General features: G+C 38.8%; 1 protein-coding gene across 1 annotated transcript; it reads left to right on the plus strand.

The window, feature by feature from the left end:
• The first annotated feature begins 4,820 nt into the window (after positions 1-4,820).
• On the plus strand, positions 4,821-24,154 carry CD55 (CD55 molecule (Cromer blood group)). Its single transcript, XM_044003154.1, has 9 exons — positions 4,821-4,917; positions 6,476-6,661; positions 8,261-8,452; positions 9,583-9,682; positions 11,367-11,452; positions 15,916-16,104; positions 17,347-17,526; positions 20,924-21,871; positions 23,666-24,154. The coding sequence occupies exons 1-9, from the start codon at positions 4,821-4,823 to the stop codon at positions 23,950-23,952; spliced, it is 2,265 nt and encodes a 754-aa protein (XP_043859089.1). The 3' UTR covers positions 23,953-24,154.
• Positions 24,155-24,540: the final 386 nt, after the last annotated feature.

The following is a 24,540-nucleotide window of genomic DNA, read 5'->3' on the forward strand; positions in this document are numbered from 1 at the left end:
TACAGGAGTGCTTTGTCATTTCTTCCTCTAGCACTTTACAGATGTGGAAACTGAGGCAAACAGGGTTAAGTGACTTGCTCAGGGTCACACAGCTAGTAAGTATTTGAGGCTAGATTTGAATTCAGGAAGAAGAATCTTTCTGACTCCAGACCTGGCACTCCATCCACTGTGCTACCTAGCTGCCCTGTGATAGAGTACTATTGTGCTATAAGAAATGACAAAGGGGGTGGTTTCAGAAAAACAGGGCAAGACCGATATGAACTGATAGCAAGTGAAGTGAAAAGAACCAGGACATCATCATGCATAGTAACAGCATGATCAACTGTAAAAGATGTGACTTCTCAAACGCTATCCACCTCCAGAGAGAGAACTGATGGCATCTGAATGCAGATTGAAGTATAATTTTCTTACTTTTTTGGCAATATGACAAATATGGACATATGTTTTGCATGATTTCATATGTATAATTGATATCATATTGTTTGCCTTCTCAGTGGGTGTGGGAGGTGATGGGAAGGAAAGAAGGAATTTGGAACTCAAAGTTTAAAAAGAAAAGAATGTTAAAAATAAATAAATAATAAAATGTAAAAAAGAAAGCTATCTCCCTCTCATCTTTTCAAAGTGCTCATTTTATTCTGTCATACATTGCCCGAAATGCCACCAATTAGAAATATATTTAAGGAAGCTCTCTTTAAAATGCAGATGAGTCATTCAGAAAACAGATTCATTTAATCAAAATGATTTCCTTCTGCCACCTGACACATTAAAAGAAGGAGAAATTTGGTTGGCTAATATGGGAGGAGACTGAATTTTGGAGAATGAGGAAATTGAAAGGATAGCCCTACTTGTGGTGGCCAAAGCAGGAGACTTCACATAGTCAACAGATAGTATAAATGCCTTGGACAACAGCTAGGTATGGGAAAAGATGAACATGTTTTGCTGACAGTGATCTTAGGAAGATTTTTGGCGTGTGTGTGTGTGTGTGTGTGTGTGTGTGTGTGTGTGTGTGTGTGTGCCTGTCTCGCTTTCTGTCACTCTCTCTCTCTCTCCTGCCCTGCAAAAAATGGAAGCTACTGGGTCTGACTTGGCATGAGTATATGTGGCTACATTTAATTTCAACTAGCAGTCTGGGGGTCTTTAACAGGCCTGGGCCATACAGAGACAGAAAAGAGGCAGTCAAGTAGTGATGCATAGAGAGCTAGCCCAAGCTGGCCCCAAAGACAGAAAGACCTCAATTCAAACCCCGCCTCTGACATAAGCTCTATCACTTAGCCCCTCAGAGGCCCAGACAACTCTCTAAGACAAAGTTGCAAAGCAGTTGAAAGTTTAAATTGGTAGAGGGAGTTATCTCATAGGAAGTTCCTTATATCGGTAAAATCACATGATGGGACCAAAAAAATTTTTTTTAAGATAGATGGATATGCAGCAGATTGCATTATTTAATCAAATTACGTTATTGAATCTTATATTATTTGTTGAAGTCACAGAACTTTAAATCTGGAAAGGATTTTTCAGGTTATCTAGTCCTAAACCCTCATTTTACAGATAAGGAGACTAACACCTAAAATGGTTAAATGACTTACCTCCTGAGTCAATCAACTTCCCCTAGATCACACAGGTAGCAAGCACTTATATATCTTGTACAGACCATGTAGATTGATAATGAATAAGACCTAAAGTTGAATAGAAGGAAGAGAGATGGCTAGATTGCATTAACAACCTCAAGCTCATCTCCAGCACAAAACCAAGTCTTTTTAGCACAAACAATCCCTAGGTGATTCTATACAGGTGTGAATCTTGGATCAGTACAATCAATGAAAACAAAGAAGTCATGGATCAATAGAAAGGAATATGGTGGCCAACTCCTCACATCCCTGGCTTACTTTAAGATTCAGCTCATATCCTTCCTTCTGTAGGAGGCTCATCATCCCCCAGTGCTTTCTTGGAGATAACTTTCCATTGACAAATGTCAATATCTTGTATGTGCATGGCTATTTGCATGCTGTGTCTCCCATTAGAATGCGAGCTCCTTGATGGCAGAATGCACAGTACTTAGCGCATAGTGAATGCCTAATAAATGCTTGCTAACTGAATGAGTTGACCTCAGATACTTCCTAGCTGTGTAACTCTGGGTAAGTCACTTAACCCCTATTTGTTTTCAGTTTCCTCATCTATAAAATGGAAACAATAGCAATACCTATGTCCCAGGGTGGTTGTGAGGATGAGATGAGATGATAATTGTAAATTGTACTTAGCACAGTGCCTGGCATATGATATCCTCTATGTAAATGTTAGTTGTTGCTGTTGTTATCATTACTATGACTAGACATAAACAGATTGAAATCATAACCTTTCCTTTCTGTGTTAGACTGTTTACGGTGTCAGAAGAGAAGGGGAGGAGAAAGGGAGGACCAGTGGTAATACCTGAAGGGATAAATATTGTCAAGGAAATGGCTGACCAGTAAAGGAGGTGGGCTGGTCATGTGACAAAAGCTAGGGTATTATTAGTATGCTGACATTTCTAAGAAAAGGCATGGGAAAATTGACCAGTGTACTGGAAATAAAGAAAACATTATCCTACCCATGAGCAAATCCATGATTAATCCACTGTAGCCAAAAGATATCCTGAAACTAAAGAAGGTCAATTCATATGATCAAAGATAAGAACATCATATTGCTCGTAAGAGGAAGTGATATAATTAAGAATCCAAACAGGAAGGAGATATGAGCAAATATATGAAATCATGAAAGTTATGATAGGGTATGTTTATACCACAGTCATATTTACTATTCACTTCTCTCAGACTGAGTAGTAAATGTATAAAATTTATGACTCTCAAAGGTGATAAATATAAAATAGCTTCAAAGGAGGTTTAACTAAATAAATGAATGACAGGTGTTGAAGAATTAACATCACAGCCTACACCCTGAAAAGCAGCTCTCTCTCCAGTGAGTGGACTTGAACCGCTGGCTTAGCTCTGCCCTTGGGAACGAACCTCAGTCTCTCTTCTATAAGAGGCTATTCTATAAAATTAGGGAGTTGAATTCTATAAAATTTGTGGTTCATGGCACTGCCAGGCTTCCCTTCCTGAGAATCAAAAGGGCATAAATTGCTATCAACTCAAACTGTGTTCAGATTCTGAAAATTACAGAGTTTATTGGAGTAGAAATATGGTTCAAAGTACAGACAGGATCAAAAGCTATATATTGGGTATAACTCGCCAGACTGATATTATTGGCCTCAATAAACTCATTGTCTTCATAGCAAACTCACATTGGCAAGTCAACAGATGTGAGTGGAGGAAAGTGGAAATACCAGATTCCCCAAAACACAGCTTGACCAGAGAGCAGGGAAGTGGAAAATTGGAGACTAGAAACAAATTTCACCTGGGGTCAGACTGGGAGACTAAAGGAAAGAATTAGATCAAGAACCTTGCAGAGCCAGATACCAGTAAGGTAAACTTGGAGCAATGTGCCAATCAAGGAAAATCACTATGCCCATATACAACATGTTCCTAAGGTTTCTTGTCAGACAGACCACTAACTTAAATGCATTATTTCTGTGTTTTAGTAAGGCACTAGAGTTCTGGAGCTGTGATGACAATTTTTCCTCTTGACATGTACTGGGGTGTGATTGATTTTAGTAGATTTCTGTCCAATGTCAGAACACTCCAAGGGAAGTTCCTGGTGGTTTGGCAGAAAGAATAGATCCAAACAGGAGAACATGGATTATTCTGGATAAATAAAGAAAACTGGGGGGAGAGGAAGGAAGGGGGAAAGGAGGGAGAGGGGGAGAGGAGGAGAGGGGGGAGAGAGAGGGAGGGAGAGAGAGAGAGAGAGAGAGAGAGAGAGAGAGAGAGAGAGAGAGAGAGAGAGAGAGAGAGAGAGAGAGAGAGACTCCATCCTATTCCATAATATATTGTTTGGGAAGTGTTCTTAAGGTCTTTCCACTTATAAACTTTGTATACCCTAACTTAATTTTCAAGTGTCAAGTGACCAGAAGGCATCTCCTTGTCTTCTTACCTCAGTATAGTGGAAAGACCCCAATTTTCGAGTCAGGAAGCTGTAAGGTCTCCTTTTTCTTAGTGGTCTGGGAGATATATAGATATATATGTATGTGTATATATATATGTATGTATATATATGTATGTATGTATGTGTATATATATGTATGTATGTATGTATGTGTGTATATATATATATATATATATATAAAACGGAAAAGTTAAAAGGGGGAGTTTAATGCTCCGTATATCCAATTTTGAATTTCACAAAGCTTATGTGCTATTCTCCGTTCTTCCCTTCTTAAAGCCTCAGTTTCCTCTTCTGTAAAAATAAGGGGGTTGAAGCAGATTACACTAAGCTCCCATCCAGTTCTAAATCCCATTATTCTGTGACACATTTAAGTCCCTGTATCTACATTTTCCAAATGCAAGATGTCATTTTTCAGTCCCAACCTGCAGTCTAGCCCAGCTAGGGTTTCCAGCCAAACCCCGCCACCCAGTCCCTAGGCTCTCTCCTACGCCCAGACTCAAAAGTCAAGGTCCCAACCCTCACTGCCTCAGAGGCTCCGCCTCTTTCCAGCACCTGCCCTAGGCTCAGCTCCTCCTCCCCCAAGACTCAGAGCCTTGGCCCCACCCTTGGCCCGCCTTCATTTAGTGAGAGACTGGGAACACTTGCTGCTTACTCCGTGTCCAAAGAGTAATTCCTAGTGAGAAGAGAGCACTTCTGTGGACTCTGCTTTCCTCCTCTTTCCAACGCGGGGCGCTCAGCGTGAGCTACCTCGAAACCCAGCTGCTGTCCCTGGGACTGTGCATGTCATGAGCCCCGCGTCCCACAGTGCACCCCAGACGCTGGGGCTTCTCGGGTTCCCGTGTCTGCTGCTGCTACTGCTGCTGTGCGTGCCCGCGGCGCGTGGTGAGTGGAAACTGGGGGCCGCCTCAGCCCCCTAGCCGAACTGCTTATTGGCTTTGGGCAAGGGAGAGGGTTGGAAGTGAGTCTGTCGTCATGGCAACCGAAAGGTGCTGGGGACCAAAGGAGTATAGAGGATGGGTTTCCATGCGAATGAAAGTGAATGTGCTAGTAAAAATGAGGTTTTCTTTGGACACTATCTCTAAATAAAAAACGAAACTCACCAGAGTGGCTAGGTTTTAGAAGTGAAATGTGATGGAGGTTTTCATTAATAGAAACTCATTCCTATGGAGTTTTGAAGTTTGCAAAAATCCTTTCTCCACGTCAACGCTACGAAGTAGGTGTGTAAGTATTTTTTCCCATTTTACAGATGAGGAAACTGAAGCTTACAGAGGTTGAATGAATTGCTCACAGTTTCATAGCTAGTTTCAGAGGCAGCTTTCAAACTCCAATACTCCAACAAGCTGAACAAGTTAATAATAATCTCTCTTAAAACCTCATGGGGAACTCGAATAGGGTGAACTCTCTAAGGGAAAAAAAAAACAAAACCACCCTGGTTTCTTAAAGGATTGGAGATGGGAAAGACCTTAGAGAACATCTGATCCAGTCGTTTTATTTTAAAGAGAAGAAAACTAAAATTCAGAGATGACAAGTAACATGTTCAAAGTCACAAAGGTAAGTAAGAAGCAGAGTGAGATTCAAACTTAGTTCATCTTTCTTCAAATCTAGTTTTATCCACCACACCATGCTAGTGCCTTCCAAATATTTTTTTCCTTCCTTCCTTCCTTGAGCAGATAGCTAATGAGTTCCAAGTATACACAGCCCATCCATGAAGTGGCTTAATGAAAGCATCTTTCCCTTCTGGTTTCCTTTCTGGTTCTGGATGAAAAGAAGATGAATGATAGTGGGTTGGAATTGAGCTCATTTAATCCATAGCTATGACATTTTACAGATAAGGTTGGCGTTTGTCCTTTGTTCTCAAAGAGGACCATGACATTGGGGGTGATATCATGACTTGAAATGAATTCGATTTAAGTGATGCAGGGCTGTGCAAATTCACCACCTTCACTCTCTCTTCTCCAGTGCCATCTGGGTTCAGTGGTGAGATATAGATCAGGACAACTGGGATTACCTGGGATACAATGGGATACCTTGGCCTTTTAATCTGAGGCCTTTCACAGGTCTCAGTTTGCCTGAGGCAACATCTACTCAGTGATTAAGGGTAGGTAAGAAAGGAGGCAAAGAAATAAATAGATAAATGTGGGGAAGGCGGGGAGAGAGACCCTTAGGATTTCTGGTCAAAATAGAAACAATTGCTACTTATGTCCACTCTGAACCACATGAGAAAACTGAGGCATAGAGAAGTTCAGTGATATGGCTACGGTCACACGGATGTTTATCAGTAGAACCAGAGGTAGAATTCTTGCATCTCTTATACTATTCCAATCCCTGGTTCTGTTCAGACCTGGTTTTCCTTTTATTTATTTATTTTCATGATCACTTGAAAGGACCTAGTTACAATAAAACGTTATTTCACTAATTTCAGCTCACTTTTTTTTGGTAGGTGCCTGCAGCATCCCTCCAGATATACCCAATGCCAAGCCAGAACTGAATGGTCTAACAAGTTTTCCTGTCGATACCACTATAACATACAAATGTAATGAAGGATTTGTAAAAATTCCTGGCAAGTCAGACTCGGTGGTCTGTCTTCAACCTGATAAGTGGTCAAAGTTGTCAGAGTTTTGTAATCGTAAGTCTTTCTTTTTAATATGCTTATGAAAAGCTGACATCTAGTGTCATCTAAATGGATATTCAAATTTTCATGATTTACTGTTAATGAGTCAATGCTGAGCATTTTCTAGCAAGTTAACCCAAATGCCTTCACAGTCTTACTGAATGAAGGCATTGTTTACCTGAATCAGTTCTGCTCCTCATTAAAAGGTTTTCTAACATTACAAGCCTCTTACCAATTAATAAAGATAGTCACAACTAGTTGGGGAATAAAAAAAAAAATCAGAGCTATTTTAGGTAATACTCTTGGGTACCTATTCTAGAGCTGAAATCATTTCTCAAATTTTATTCAAACAGAATTTTAAGTGGCATATTAACTGCCTTGTGTTTAATTCCTATTTATTTCACACCTATTGGATACAAGGGGATATAAAAAGAAAAGTCCCTCACCTTTGTTGTCTTTGAAGAATTTATAATCATTCAATCAACAAGCATTTATTTATGTGCCAGATACTATGCTGCGCGCTGCAGATGCAAAGATAGAGAGGAAACACTCCCTGCCCTCAAGAAGGCAGGGGGTAAAAAATATCAATACTATCAAATATAAAATAATTTTGCAGGGGATGAGGAAAGGGTTAACCATTAACACCTGGGGGGTTCCTGAAGCTCCTCAGGTAGGAAGTGACACTTTAGATGAGTTTTGAAGGAAGTTAGCAATTCTAAGAGGTGGTTGTGTTGAGGATGAAGTGTATTCCAGGCATGAAAGGCAGAAGAGAAAATAGTTTAATTGTGAAAAGTTATAGCAGGATGTTAGTTGTCAAATGAGTAGCATAAACAATAAATAGAAAGAAGTTCAGAAAAGGGAAATCAGTGTGACACCCCCCCCCTCATATGTTGGGTGGACCTTCTGTAGGAAATTTATGGAAGGACTTGAACCAGAGTTTTCTGGGTTAGGAAGGAAGGAAATTAACAAGCATTTATTAAGCACCTACTATATACCAGACACTGTGCTAAACACTACAAATATTATCTCATTTGATTTTCACAACAATCATGAGAAGCAGGTGCTATTATTATCTTGAGGGTTTTTTGCTATTGTTGTTGTTCAGTCATTTTTAGTCATATCCAACTCTTAAAAAAAGTTTTCTTGGCAAAGTTACTGGAATGCTTTGCCATTTCATTCTTCAAATTTTACAGGTGAGGAACTGAGGTAAAGAGGGTTAAGTGACTTGGCAAGTGTCACACAGCTAGTAAGTGTCTGAGGCCAGATCTGAACTCAGGTCTTCCTGATTTCAGGCCCAGCACTTTCTACTGTAGCTCCTATCTCCATTTTACAGTTGTGGAAACTGAGGCAGGCAGAAGTTAAGTGACTTGCCTAGGGTCACACAAGTAGTATTTAAGACAGAATTTAGATTTAAGTCTTCCAAACTAGGTCCTGCCCTTTATCCACTGAGCCACTTCAGTGCCTAAGCATGAATGGATTGCAATCTGCAGCTTGGCGGGGAGGGGGGGGGAATATTCATATTGAGGTGGTCACAGCTGATATGATTTATAGGAGCAAAACTAAAATTATATAAAAGGATTCTTATTGTTTCTATTTTTTGCTTTTCATCATCAGGTACCTGTAATGTCCCACCTTCATTACGTTTTGCTTCACTCAAAAAACAGTTTAGTAAACAGAACTACTTTCCAGTGGGTTTTGTTGTACAATATGAGTGCCGTCTAGGTTATAAAAGAGATCCTTCTCTGCCAGCAAAGCTTACATGCCTTCAGAATCTAACGTGGTCCAGTGCCTCTGAATTTTGTAAAAGTAAGTATGACTTGAAAATAAGTTTTCTCTTTCAAGTGAAGTGTGGGGGATGGGGTTGGGAAAAAATGAATATCAATTTCCCCTTTCATAAAAGGAGTACATGCAGTTTTTGCTTTAGATTATTCCTGGATGCTAAATTTATTATTTATTAACTTCATTTGTTTGTTTAGAAATAGGCAGACTTTTTTGTTGTTGTTGTTGTTTTTTGGTTTTCTTTTGTGAGACAATGAGGGTTAAGTGACTTGCCCAGGGTCACACAGCTAGTAAGTGTCAAGTATCTGAGTCTGGATTTGAACTCAGGTTCTCCTGAATCCAAGGCCAGTGCTTTATCCACTGTGCCACCTACCTGCCCCAATAGGCAGACTTTTAAGATAACTTCCCAAGTACCACATGAGTCATATTTAAATGATGACTGTAAATTTCACTAAAGAAAATTAAAACGTATACAGCTACAGCAATATTGTTTTAAGAGCAACTTAGAGGGAATAAGTAATTTTGTCCATTATAAATACCCAAATTAACTATAAAGGACATATGAAGGAAGATACTATCTACATCCAGAGAAAGAACTGATAAATATAAGTATGTATAGAATGTGCGTGTTCCTAGTTGTGTCTAATGGTATCTATCTCTAGGGTTTGGAGGAAGGGAAGAAAAAAAAAGAAAAAGAAAGAAGTTTACATGATATTTACATTATTATACATTAAAAGGGAATAGCAAGTTGTGCGTAATAGATTTGCATTGTCATGTGCAATCCTTTTTTATTATATGATATCATGGAAATGTTTGTTTTGTTCCATAAATTCAAAATAAAATAAATAGATATACATATATTTTAAATGAAATGAAAACAGCATTTTTAAAGTCTCTTTGGTGAAATCTTCTAAGAAGAAGGTGGACATAAAGGAAAAGTCAAAAGAAAGAGATGTGTTGGTCTATTACTGGTAACACCATATAATATTACCAATAATAATACCATGTGTCATGTGTTATATAATAGTGAAAAATAATACTGTTTTTCAACAGTGCTCTGGAATGAAAGTGGTGAAGAATGTGTGTCAGATGGTATTTTGAATGTGTATGATGAAAGGAAGATAAAGCCTATAATTCCATTTTCATTCTCTTTTTAGGAAAATCATGTCCAACTCCTCCAGAGCTACTAAACGGTTTTGTCAGCATAACAACTGACACCTTATTGGGCTCAATAATCACTTTTACTTGTGACAAAGGGTAAGTTTGTGTTATATAGGAATAAGGGATAGACCTGTGGGTTTCATTGGTAGAGGGAATTCCCAGGTAAGAAAACTCACTCTACCAAGATATGTTGGTGTATTCTCTGCCCCTTAAAAATGGCATTAAGACCTTGAGCAGGGTCACAAAGCCAGTATAGTCAGAGGTGGGACTCGAATCTTCAAGGTCTTCTTATTTGAGGCTGACTATCATCACTACAGAGTCATTAAAAAGGCAGAAAAATCAAAGTAGACTTAACATTATGTACTTACATTATGGCTGCTTGTTTGAACCTAAAACTCTCTAGGCTATTCGTTTTTCTTTAAAAACACGCACACACACACACACACACACACACACACACACACACGGCTCTTTCCCAAGCACACAATCTTACTTATATGTATTTCAATAGGACACGAAAGGTTTCTAAGATTCTGCAATTCCTTTCAATCCAGAGCCTTCAGAATCTGAGAATCAGTATAGTTACTCTATTTTCATCATTGCTATCTATACTAGTTGCCAGAGAGGGGAAAATCCAATAGAGAGTACGTGGGTTCTATGCCGGCCTACATTTTCATTTATATATCACTTTAAGGTTTGCAGACTTCTTTACAAATAGTATATCATTTTTATCTTCACAACAACCCTGGGAGGTGGGGGCTATTATTATCCCCATTTTACAGATGAGAAAACTGAGGAAGACAGTGGTTAAGTATCTTGCCCAAGATCACACAGCCTGAGTCTGAATTTGAATTCAGGTCTTCCTGACTCCAGGTTTACAGTGTCATCTACCTGCCTCTATTAATTATGTGGAGAGGGCTAGACCAGGTGATGACTAAGGTTCCGTCCAAATTTAGATCCTATGGTGCTAGGGACTATTAAACAAATGTTATGAATTTGGTTGGTTTGTTTGGGGGTTTTTTTGGCGGGGGAAGGTAGGGGTAGGGATCAGGGCAGGAAAGGCATTTCCACCCTAGTTTGACATTTGCAATTTCAAGTTCTTGGGCAAAGTCTCTAAGTGACATTGGGTGTGTCATCTTACTCATTTGTTCCTCATGTTTTGTGAAAGAATATAGGTCTTCTAATTTCTGTATGTTTGTTATTTTTTTGTTTTTGTTGGGGGGGGGGTTGTGGGTCAATGATGGTTAAGTGACTTGCCCAGGGTCACACTAGCTAGTGTCAAGTGTCTGAGGCCGAATTTGAACTCAGGTCTTCCTGAATCCAGGGCCTGTGCTTTATCCACTGCGCCATCTAGCTGCCCAATTTGTTAATTATTAACTTGTCTGTAAACGTATTTTGATTCCTTTTAAATATTCTTCTTTGAAAGAAAAATTGGTCTCTAAGGAGTTTTGAAATCTAGAAAAATTGGGGCATTTATAACCTATAACAAATTACATAGAAAAATCATTGTGTTTGGGGTGTGTGTGTGTGTGTGTGTGTGTGTGTGTGTGTGTGTGTAAGGAGTTCCTACTTATAAAAAAAATCTACCTTTTATATTGCCTCATTTTTACTATTTCTATTGCTTAAATACTCAGTTCAGTACTTCTTATACACTAGACTTTAATCACATTCTTATATCTCCACCTACTGGCAGAAAAAACAAATTGTTTCTGCAGAGGTTAAGAAAATTCAAAAAAGGGAATAGAATCTATTTCTTTCAGCTTTTTTCTCTCTTGTTTAGATATAGATTAGTGGGGGCACAAGACAGCCAGTGTATTCTTATGGATAAAAATGTTCTTTGGAGTGACCCACATCCAGAGTGCACAGGTAAGACATTAACAAAAGTTATTAAGTGACTGTTGTGTAGATTTTGCAGTATCTGTAATAAACATCATTTAGGGGAAATTAGGTGGCACAGTGGATAAAACACTGGCTCTGGCATTTGGAGGACCTGAGTTCAAATCTGGATTGATACTAATTGTGTGACCCTGGACAAGTCACTTAACCCTGATTAAGAAAGAAAGAGAAGGGGCAGCTAGGTGGCGCAGTGGATAGAGCACCGGCCCTGGAGTCAGGAGTACCTGAGTTCAAATCCGGCCTCAGACACATAACACTTACTAGCTGTGTGACCCTGGGCAAGTCACTTAACCCCAATTGCCTCACTAAAAAAAAAAAGAAAAAAAAAGAAAGAAAGAGAAAACTAACTAAACAAAAAATATTTAATATTTTGCTATTGGGGCATCTTAATAATAATAATAGGAAGTATTTACCTATTATCTCAAGGTTTGAAAAGCTCTTTACATATGTCATAAACTTTGATCCTTACACTAATTCTGTAAAATAGGCAGTATTATTGATAATAATCACCACCACCTTTATTTTAAAGTTGAGGATACTGAAACACACAGAGATTAAGTGACCTGCCCAGAACACACAGCTTATACTTACAAGCAGAATTCAAACTGAGGTCTTCCTGACTCCAAGCCCAGAATTCTACCCACAGATCTACCTGCTTGTCATAGTATAAGCCAATGTAGTGTATTTTCTGCTAAATGTCATTATTTTGAAATTAACAAAAACGACTTTTCCCTAAGCAGATTTTTATCATTGGTTTTAAGGAATGAAAGCTTTATAATTGAAAAATTATAAATGAAAAACTTTATAACTGGGTGGTGTTTTGGGGGGGGGTGACATTTAAGTTACTTCTGGCACTGCCCAGCCCATGTGAAAAAAAAACAACAGCTAGGTGGTGCAGTGGATAAAGCACCAGCCCTGGATTCAGGGGCACCTGAGTTCAAATCCACCTTTAGACATTTGACACTTACTAGCTGTGTGACCCTGGGCAAGTCACTTAACCCTCATTGCCTCACCAAAAAAAGAAAAGAAAAACAAAGAAAGAAAGGGGGCAGCTAGGTGGCACAGTAGACAGAGAATTGGCCCTGGATTCAGGAGGACCTGAGTTCAAATCAGGCCTCAGACACTTGACACTAGCTGTGTGACCTTGGGCAAGTCACAACCCTCATTGCCCAGCCCCCCCTCCCCCCCCCCAAAAAAGAAGGTAGGATTTGAGATGGGTCTTAAAGGAAGTCAGAAATTCTAAGATGAGAGGAACATTCTAGACATGGGGCATATAGTCACTGCAAAGAGTAATATATAAGATCACTGAAAGATGATAGGAAGACCTAGGTTCAAATCCTGCCTCTGACCTATGTTGTTGTTGTTCAGTTGTGTCTAACTCTTCATGACCGCATTTGGGGTTTTCTTGACAAAGATATGGAAGTGGTTTGCTATTTTCTTCTCCAGGTCATTTTACAGATGAAGAAACTGAGGTAAACAGAATTATGTGACTTGGGTCAGGGTTACCCTGCCAGTGTCTGAGGCCAGATTTGAACTCAGGAAGATGAGTCTACTTTAGGCAAGTGACTAGGGCTAGATTTGACCTAAAATCTTCCTAATTCCAGGTCCATTGGCTCTACCCAGTGTGGTTTCAAGCTGGCTGAGGGATGTTCTGGCAAGGTGCCTGAGAATACAAGCCTGATAAAGCATCGTAATTTGAATTTGTATTTAGGTCCTCCCAGATAAGCAGTGGGAATAATATGTTTTGTGTTGGTTGTTTTATTTTATCAATGCTTCACTTATGCCTAATAAGATACATTTAAAAACACTGTTAAATCCATGGTAGCTTTAAGGATATACAGGATATTTTGCTGTAAGTTCAATTCTATTTTATTGAGCTGTTGTGTTAATTTTTTTTTACTTTCACTAGGAGTCCTTGTACTTGGAAAGACTGCAAATCATTGCCTTAAACTTTATGATCATAGGGCCATAGATTTAGAGCTAGATCAAACTTTGAAAGACATCTAGATTAATGTTACAATTGTGATTGCCCCTCTAATTACTCTTAAAACCAGAAATGAATCATAGCTTCTCTGTAGCCTCAATACTTCTCCAACTATTATCAGGTTTTAATTGCAAGGAGTAGTAACTACTTGGAACTAGAACTTGAGATTGGAAGGCTGTATACTTTTGGGGGGAGGGGAGGGGCAATGAGGGTTAAGTGACTTACCCAAGGTCACACAGCTAGTAAGTATCAAGTGTCTGAGTCCAGATTTGAACTCAGGTCCTCCTGAATCCAGGGCCAGTGCTTTATCCACTCTGCCACCTAGCTGCCCTAGAATGTACACTTCTAAAAGGACTGTGTTTTCTTAAACTTATGCCGCAGTATCATCCCTCTCTTATTTTGGTTCCCATGTCATTGACCTTCTATTGTCTCTGTTCTGTCTCTTAAATTCCCTGCCGATGTTGACTTCTCTTCCAGAGATGTCTTCTTTTAACCTAGGAAGTGAAATTAGCCTCCTAAGCATCTGACTCAGTATTTTTATTGTTACTGATGTTAGAATAAAATTTCCCAAGGGCATTTTGGGGTTGGCGTTGGGAGGGAAGAGCCTGCATTAGTTTTATTTGTTTGTTTTGGTTTTTTGTTTGTTTGTTTGTTTTTTTGTGGGGCAATGGGGGTTAAGTGACTTGCCCAGGGTCACACAGCTAGTAAGTGTCAAGTGTCTGAGGCTGGATTTGAACTCAGGTACTCCTGACTCCAGGGCCGGTGCTTCATCCACTGCGCCACCTAGCCGCCCCCTCCTGCATTAGTTTTAATCCAACTTAATTCAATAAATACTTATGAAGCCCCCCACTATATGCAGGACACGAGCCTAGGTGCTGAAGAAGATTTAAATTTAGACCCATGAAATGAAGTCTAACGGGGGAAAATACATATACAAATAACTATAATACACGATAATTAATGGTAGAAAGAACAAAATGCTATACAAGATTGGAAGAGGGAAAATTGTTGAGAATGGAGGATTGTGGGTATTTTTTATTTTTGTAAATAGCCATTTCATCTAAGTTATCAGTTTTACTGATTATTAATTAGGCAAAATAACTTGTAATAGTTTCCTTCATTTTAATCTTCATTTATGAATTCTTTTTAATACAATTTCAATACATCTTGGTTTTCTACTCTTTTTTTAAAACATAAGATTAGATAGCTACTTATTTTTAAAGTTTTTTTCCTACTGAATAACAAAAAAAAAAGCTCCTGGTTTTATAGATCAGTTTAGTGGGGGGGGGGGAGGGAGGTTGTTCAATTTTGTGAATCTCTTCTTAAATTTTTCCAGATTTCTGTTTTGATGGTTGGCTGGGTTTTTAAAAATTTGTTGCTTTTCTAGTTTCTAAGTTTCATGTCAAATGCATTGTCTCATTTTCTCACTGCTTTATTGAAGATATGTTTAGAAATAATCAAATTTCTTCTAAGGACTACTTCAGCTGCATCCCAAAAGTTTGGCATGTTGTCTCCATATTGTCATTTTCTTTAATGAAATTTTCCATTATTTCTCTGATTTGTTATTTGACCAATCAATTATTTAAGATTAAGTTATTTGGTTTCTAATTAATTTTATTTTGCTCCTCAAAGGCCCTTTATTGAATATAATTTTTACTGTATTGTGGTCAGTAAGGAATATAGTAAATATTTTTTTTCTTTTTCTCTGTTTGTGAAGTCTTTCTGCCTCCAATCATAATCAGTTTTTGTAAAAGAGTTATGCCCAGCTAAGAAATTGTAAATACCTTTCCATTCCCATTTAGTAATTGCCAGGACTCTATCATATTTAACTTTTCCAAAATTTTATTCAAGTACTTAACTTATATGTCTTGGTTAGATTTTTCTGGGTCTGAAAAGCATCCACTGAAGTCCCCCGCTATTAAGATTTATTGTAGAGGCAGCTAGGTGGCATAGTGGATAGAGTACCGGCCCTGGAATCAGAAGGACCTGAGTTCAAATTTGGCTTCAGACACTTGACACTTAACACTTACTAGCTGTGTGACCCTGGGCAAGTCACTTAACCCCAATTGCCTCACCGGGAAAAAAAAAAAAAAAAGCTTTATTGTCTATTTTTCTCTGCAATTTTATTGACTTTTCCTTTTCAGCATTTAGATGCTATATCATTTGGTCCACACTGAATATTACTATTGTTTTATCATCTTTAAAGTTACATTAATGATAATGCGGTTTACCTGGTTACATTATTTTACTGTCATATTTTTACTGTTATGATTTAACATGCCATTTTGAATAGCAACATGGTTGTGGTTTTAGTCAAGTAGTTTAACACATTGGTTTTAATTTCTTTACTAATAGGACCTTTGAAGATTTCTAATTTTGTTGTCTTTAATGCATTGCCATTTGCATAAAACATTTAATGTTTTAAAGATCTTGGACTTTTTCCTTTTAGAAATTTTATGTCCAGAACCTCCAAATATTTCTAATGGAGAAATCCAAGGAAATCAAGACAGTTATAAATATGGATCATCTGTAACTTATACATGTAGTAAAGACTTTTCACTTATTGGGGAGAAATCTATTCATTGTACTGTTGAAAATGAACAAGGAGAATGGAGTGGGCCTCCTCCTGAATGCAAAGGTAACTGATTTATATATTTAAATAATTGGGTTTTTGCCCTTTTTTTTATACTTGTGAAAGAGCAAGCTGAAATTGAGACTGTGCCATAATATAAAAATCCCACTTTAGGTAATTAATAGAAACAGATTTCCCTTATGTATTTCTAAAATGTTGGCCATAAAATTCATTCCTAAAACATGAATACTATTCCCTCATTCACTGCCATCACAAAATTGAAAATGAGGTCTTCATGGAAAAAAATAGCCACAATTAAAATGAGTTTGAAGTGTGTGGAAGGAGTCAAGATGGTGATCAGCCCAGCAGCATCATTTACATTATATGTACAGGTAGTAGTATTTAGGTAAATTTTAACAACCAGTTCTCTGGGGCAGGGAAAGGGAAGAGCTTAACACATGGCACACTTTTTAATTTAATCTGCACTATTGATATTTTCTCTATCACTTTCTTAAGTATTAATAATCAATAAAATGAAATTGAGCATAGATTTATAGCATTTGCTGATTTACACAGTGTAAAGACACTTAAAATTTAACAATTGGTTCACTGATTCAAGCTAGCTCCCAAAATGCTCCCTGTAGAGGCAATATTGTGCCTTACTGGATTTTCTCGATACTTTTTACCTGATAAAAGAGGCATTCACTTTTCCATTGTATCATTTTTTAGTTTGTTTGTTTGTTTTGTGGGAAAATGAGGGTTAAGTGACTCTCCCAGGGTCACACAGCTAGTAAGTGTCACGGGTCTGACGCCGGATTTGAACTCAGGTACTCCTGAATCCAGGGCCTGTGCTTTATCCACTGTGCCACCTAGCTTCCCCCCCATTGTATCGTTTTTAGCAATGTTTTTAACTCTTTTCTGATTTTAAAACTCCCTTCCACTCAGAGATTTAACTAAAAATTCTGGTATGGAGGGCATATGCAATTGAGAGAAGGGAAGAGATGGGGTAGGGAAGGAGGAAGGCAGACTCAAAGAGGAATGGGAGTGAAGGACTGTGGGTAAAGAGGGCCTGATACTGCTAGGAAAGTCACTAGAGATGAAGAGAAAACATGGCAGGGTGTGGGTTCAGTATCAATGCCCTAGTTTCTCTTAAAGGAGTATTGTCTTTCAACAAGCTTTCTAAATGGAAAAAAAGCTTACAATAAATATAGACATCTTGAAAAATGTCTATGACTCTATGTTCTATCTCTACTCCTGACCTTTACTCACTTTGCAAACAGGTTGTTAAAATGTTGCTATTATTTTCAGATGTCAATTGCAAAAGTCCAGTCGTCCCAAATGGGCACACAATATCACCATCAAAACCTCCTTTTAAATATCAGGACACCCTGATATTTGACTGCAATCCTGGATTCACTCTGGTGGGCAACAGCACAATCTATTGTGGTCCTGATAGTCAATGGATCCCCGGGATTCCATCATGTAAGGGTAAGGAAATAATACCTTGTTACTGCTATCAGAACATTTTCCTTATTTCTGTTTGTATATAGTGCAATCAATAAGCATAAATATTTAATAAATACTTAATGTTTACTGTGGGCCGGGCACAAAGACAAATACAAAGACAAAGACAAAAATGATACCATCTCTGACCTAAAGACGCTTACATTCTATCATGAATTAATTTATTTTTAGAAGCCTAAAAATAATTTTGGAATCAAATGATAATGGCAAAATTATTCGTGCGTGTTTAATATTTCAGGTCACATTGTCAGGCTAAGGAAAAAAAACAGGCAGTAGGTCTAAAATGAAATTAATCAATTCAGTAAAATGTTTGATTTAGTAAATTTTTATTGAATGCCTACCATCAGCAAGTCACTACACTAGGAGAATAAAAAAATTAATGAGGCAGAGATCCTATCCGAAATGACCATATGGTCTAATAGTAGAGATATGACGTGTGCACAAACACATTGAATACTAAGCAGACTTTGACGGAGGAGAGACACAAAATGGCGGCAAAGAGAAGAAAGATTATTTCCATATGGGGGATACTTGTGCTGGGTCTTGAAAACTGAGTGGGATTTCAGCAGAATGTGACAAAGAGAACCCTTTAGGGTGGCTAGAACGGGAACAGCAAGAGGAAGGTTAACAGACACAGAGTGCTGGTCATGTTTGGGGAAAAGAAGAAGTCAACATGGCTGAAATATGGGATACATGAAAGGGAATAGCCAGCGGCAAAGCTTGTAAATTAGATTAAAGCCAGATTGAGGATGGCCTTGCATGCCTTACTCAGGATTGTGGACATGGAAAGTAGAATGGTATAGGAGAAGGAGCACTGTTCTGGAGTCAGAGGATCTGAGTTCAAATCCTGCCTGACACAGCCTGTGTTATACTTGCTCCTAATGTGAACTTAATCTCTGTGAGCACCTTGATTCTCATCTGTAAAATGAGGGAGTCAGACTGGATGGCTCTATGGTCCTTGCAGCTCTAGATCTATGACTCTGGGTAATGGGGACCCATGAGAGGTTTTTGAGCAAAGGAGTGTGATGTCTTTTTTGGGGGGGGGCGGGGAGAATAAGGGTTAAGTGACTTACCCAGGGTCACACAGCTAGTAAGTGTCAAGTCCTGAATCCAGGGCCGGTGCTTTATCCACTGTGACACCTAGCTGCCCACAGGAGTGATGTCTTTGCTGTCATTTTGTTGACCCTTGTGGTTCGGGGGTTTTTGTTTCATTTGGAATTTTTTTTGGGGGGAAGGGGGTTGGACATTTGTTTGGCTAAGGATATGTAGGTAATGCTTAAGAATTTGGAAGTTAGCAGCACCTTGACTAGTTGACCTTTAGTCATTTGTATTGTAAGCATTCTGTAGAATAGATAAAACTCCAGTATAATTCAAGGGCCACTAATATGAAATAGACACTGGGACTGGCCATTTGCTCCTTCTACTATCAATAAATTTCCATAAGTGAATTAATAACTTAAGTACTATGTATAACAATCAATACACCTGTCCTTCTACATAAGAACTATGTGAAAGATCAAAGTCCCTATTAGGGAAAGGGAACTGGCAGAGCGGAAAGAATAGTTTTATTGCAGGTGCTGCTAGAATTTTAGACTGATTATTTGGCTGTTATAGTTTTAGACTGTTTATATCATAGTTTTAGACATTTACCTGAGGCATCAAGAGGTTGCTTGACTTGCCCACCATCACTCAGCTGGGATATGAACCCTTGTCTTGGAACCCTGACACTGAGGCTGGCCCCACCCTACCGCTCTCCATTTCATATTGGCAAGAAATAGAGGCCAAACTGGGAAAACAGAGGGCCCTAACCATAAAGTACCTGAAGTCATAGAATCAGTGAGGGATCTAAAACTAGATCCAGGACACCTGATATATATTCTGGGCTCTCCGTGCTACTCCAACAATCCCAAAGTGTGATTGGTATCCATATTATTGGCAATCCATTGGGCTCTTTCCAGAGGAGCATAACCTGGTCTAACATACAAGGATGGGACTTGCAGTTATGTGGGTTAAGTATTCAGTTTGTCCAAGAAGTAGAGAGATGAGAAGTGGCCATGTTTTATACAGGGTGACTCTTTGGCTTAGATTTGATCTGATCTGGACTTCTCATTTCTTTGGTGTTGGCAGCCCCCAGTGAAGAAACTCCATTTTATGACTTTATATCAGTAAAACTTCACCAACACAGTTTGAAGTCATGGAACAAAGATACTGACTTAGAACCATCCCCCCTCCCATCAACTTGTATTATAAGCAGACAGGATTATATTTCAAAGTCCATCAACTACACACTGAGACAAGAAGAGTAAAGACATGGAAATTTCACTGCAATCATATCTTATTCTTGCAGCTCTCATTCCCCATCCCTTTTATTCATAGGCTTATAGATCTATGTCCTAGAAAACACCTCGGAAGCCACCTAGTCCAACCCCTGCATTTTACAGATAAGGAAACAGAGACCAAAGGACAATGGGTGATTCACCCAAGGTTACACAGTGTCAAAAGTGGGATGTGTACCTGGGTCCTCGGACTCTATCCAGAGTCAGTGCCATTTCCTATGTAACCTACGACCTCACACCTTAATCAATTCTAGAAATAGTTTAGGAACTACTTTATTAAACCATATGATGACTTTAAGTCTACTAAAAATAAAATTCATTGCAATTAAATTAAAATAATTTTTATGAGTACCTACTTTATGCCAAGGACTGTGATTTACTTCTGGAGATAGAAAAACAAAAATAAAACAGTCCCTGAACCCGACATTTATATTCTGTGTGGTGGGAGGAATGATACATATACTAATAAACAAATTATATACAGAATAAATATAAAATAATTGGAAAGGGTGTGAACACCAACACTTGGAGGAATCGACACTTCTTATAGTAGGTCAAAAACATTCTGTATAATGAGTACTTCAGGGGCAGCTAGGTGGCTTAGCAAATAGAGTACTGGCTATGGAGTCAGGAGGTCCTGAGTTCAAATCCAGCCTCAGACACTTGACACTTACCAGCTGTGTGACCCTAGGCAAGTCACTTAACCCCATTGCCTCACCAAAAAAAGAAAGAAAAACAAACAATAATGAGTACTTCAGTTTCCCATAAAGCTCATAATAAGATCATAGGATCATAATTCTAGAGCTAGAAGGAACCTCAGAGGTCATCCAGTTTAACCCCCTCATTTTACAGATGAGGGAACTGAGGCCCAGGAAGCTTAGTTGACTTGCCAAAGTCACACAAGGTAGTGAGCTTCTCAAAGTTAAGTCTGCATACTTGTATAGAGAAAACATTCAATTAATAAATGCTAACTTCAAAAGTAATGTTTAATTACTGTTTATGGCTTTACTGTTTATCACTTTTAGGAACTACCACGTTGGCCCCAACAACAGCTGAAAAATCAATCACAACACCTGCTCTGGCAACACCTGCCCCACCAACAGAACAGGCCAAGGCAACACCTGCCCCACCAACAGAACAGGCCAAGGCAACACCTGCCCCACCAACAGAACAGGCCAAGGCAACACCTGCTCTGGCAACACCTGCCCCACCAACAGAACAGGCCAAGGCAACACCTGCTCTGGCAACACCTGCTCCACCAACAGAACAGGCCAAGGCAACACCTGCCCCACCAACAGAACAGGCCAAGGCAACACCTGCTCAGGCAACACCTGCCCCACCAACAGAACAGGTCAAGGCAACACCTGCCCCACCAACAGAACAGGCCAAGGCAACACCTGCCCCACCAACAGAACAGGCCAAGGCAACACCTGCTCAGGCAACACCTGCCCCACCAACAGAACAGGCAAAGGCAACACCTGCTCAGGCAACACCTGCCCCACCAACTGAACAGGCCAAGGCAACACCTGCTCTGGCAACACCTGCCCCACCAACAGAACAGGCCAAGGCAACACCTGCTCAGGCAACACCTGCCCCACCAACAGAACAGGCCAAGGCAACACCTGCTCAGGCAACACCTGCCCCACCAACAGAACAGGCCAAGGCAACACCTGCTCAGGCAACACCTGCCCCACCAACAGAACAGGCCAAGGCAACACCTGCTCAGGCAACACCTGCCCCACCAACAGAACAGGCCAAGGCAACACCTGCTCAGGCAACACCTGCCCCACCAACAGAACAGGCCAGCACAACAAACACTGCAACAACTCCTACCACACCAACAACCAGAAGATCCACCACTACTCAGAGTTCTACCAGAATTGTTACCACTCATCGTTCTATCACAACTACATCTTTTCACACAACCAGACCCAGCTCAACAAAATTTCGTGGAAAGGGAACCACTCCTTCAGGTCAGTGGGCATGCTCTCTTTTTTAAATCATCTTGATGAGTTTGAGTTATAAAAAAAATGATGTTTTACAATTGCTTGTAAATAATGGGTTGTGTAGAACTGAATTACTAAAATGAGGATGTTTGTTATATGATCCCTAGTCCATCAATGCCAATGAGTTTTCATGCAAATCCCCAAGACACTCTGTTTTTGGTTTTTTGGGGGGTTTGTGAGGCAATTGGGGTTAAGTGACTTGCCAAGGGTCACACAGCTAGTAAGTATCAAGTGTCTGAGGCCGAATTTGAACTCGGGTCCTCCTGACTCCAGGGCCGGTGCTCTATCAACTGCACCACCTAGCTGCCCTAAGACACTCTGTATAGGCATCCTTGGATAGTATCTGCACAAAAACTGAAAGGCCATTAGACCATATGGGAAAAGAAAGGAAAAGTTAGAACCTACTAAAAAATGGTTCCAACTTGAGCTTGAGAAGGGAAATCCTAGCACTTAACAGAAGTTTCAGGGAACTGTGGAGCCCAGGAAGAGGCTTATACAGAGTCAAGTGGGTCTCACCTTCATTATATATTTTTGGATGTGGCTTACCTGAGTAAAATACATCCTATCCTCCCTTCTGTGTATGTGTCCTGAATCTACAAATGGGAAGCTGTAGTTTAATGATGAGAAACTCTATTTGAGAGGAAATGTTTCTTCAATATAAAATGAAGTGAGTATTCTAGGGAAAAACTTAATAGACATTATCTTCTCTTCTGACTACTACACCTGAGGACTTTATTTACCTCAGTAGTATGGACTACTTTCATATATGTGTATGTACATATATGTGTGTGTGTGTATACACATATATTGTTTTGATATATAATTGATATATATTGCTATATACTGTTATAGTAAATATATCATTTGAGGGTAAAATGAGATCAATGTATATGTATATACATGATATATAATCATTAACCACAATTATATAATTATTTATTACATACTTATTAATTATATAATATAATCATATATTTTATATTTGTACCTTATTATTTATTTTATATCATTTTACACATACATTATTTGAGGGCAAAATGAGGTCAAATTCTGTGCCATTCACACTCAGCCAAGAGTATAAGTTCCCAGAGAACTCGGCTATCATGAGCTAAGGTACAGTCTGTGTAGTTAAAGGCCTCATGCTCCCATTATGGAAGGTCAAATAAAAACATGATTTGCTTTACATTTATTTCCTGGTAATAATATCTAATGGTCCTATAACACTTAAGTTTTACCAAGTGTTTCCGTCAAAATAATCCTATGAAATGGGAAAATTTGCTCAAATGAGCTTTTATATGTTGAGCATTTTAGAGAACTGGTTTATTTAAAGCTGATATTTTCTCTAGACTTAGGTGGCCATACAACATACTTGATGTGGAAGAGAAAGGACGGGTCTAGGAGTCAGGACAACCTGGGTTCAAGTCCTATTTCTGACACACATAAACTACATGACCCTGAGCAAGTTATCTAACCTGTAAAGGTTCTAGGCAACTTTTAAAACTATAAATTGCAGAATGGTTGCTAATTTGTGTTGACCCTGATGAAATCACAGGTCTAGACCAAAAAAAATTTTTTTTAAGTTCATACTTTATATTAAACACTAGACCCAAATTTTAAAAGACTTATAAGTAGCATATTTTCTAAATATGCAAATCTGCTTTTGACATATTGTTATACTTTAAATTTGCATCATTGGTTCTTCTTGAAGACATCAACATTTAACTTAAACTTTATTATTTTCTTTATTCTTTCCCTCTTCAGGAGCTGCTACCAATCTATACGGTAAGTCTGGCTCTAAGGGATTCTTAAGAAGTTGTTGTCTGTGTAAGAGGTCTTTCCCTATTTGGTACTTCAGGATAATCATTCTTTCCGACCATTCTTGGAATGCTATTGAAAGTGAAAGCTTAAGGGTATCAAAGACACATCAAGTAAAAGGATGGTATGGACAAATACTGCGGAGATGCAGGAAGATTAAATGTTACAGTGTTGTGGGTGTTTTCCAGATTTATTTCATAGATACTCCAGGTAGAAGGATCTATGTCAAATAGGTCAAATCATAATAAGTGTCCACCTTGTATAGATCAGTCTACAAGGTGCTGTGGAGAAATAAAAAAGAATTAAGATACAGTTCCTGTCTTCAAGTAATTTCTAATTCATTTAATTCTAATTCTAATTCTAATCCTTTACCTGACACTATACTTCCTAGATAGATTATTCATGAGCATAATCAGCTTTAAGCTATAGCCATAACATTTTTATGCCTTTTAATTCTGTTAGGACAACCTGACTCTTATAAAAACAGATTATTCAGATGACTTTTTTTACTTCAGATGTAATTAAATTGTGAAAAAAAAAGTGTTATATTAAAAATTTATAAAGAGAACATTTAATGATGAGAGTGGGCAAAACCTTGTCAGAGATTTTGGTTCATAGTATCAATGTAAATTCTGGCCAAACTGGCTCTTAGAAATTTGACCAGTGGGGGTGGGGGAGTGAAGAGAGAGAAGGATCAAAATATCATAACCAGGGTGAAACAAGTTCGACAGCAGGTATGGACAAGACATGATGGTTTCAGGCTAGGATAAAAGGACTGAATCTTCAGTTATCTGAACAAGAAAGTCACCTGGAATATAGGG

The sequence above is a fragment of the Dromiciops gliroides genome, chromosome 4, assembly GCF_019393635.1.
Source record: "Dromiciops gliroides isolate mDroGli1 chromosome 4, mDroGli1.pri, whole genome shotgun sequence".
NCBI classification, from domain to species: domain Eukaryota; kingdom Metazoa; phylum Chordata; class Mammalia; order Microbiotheria; family Microbiotheriidae; genus Dromiciops; species Dromiciops gliroides.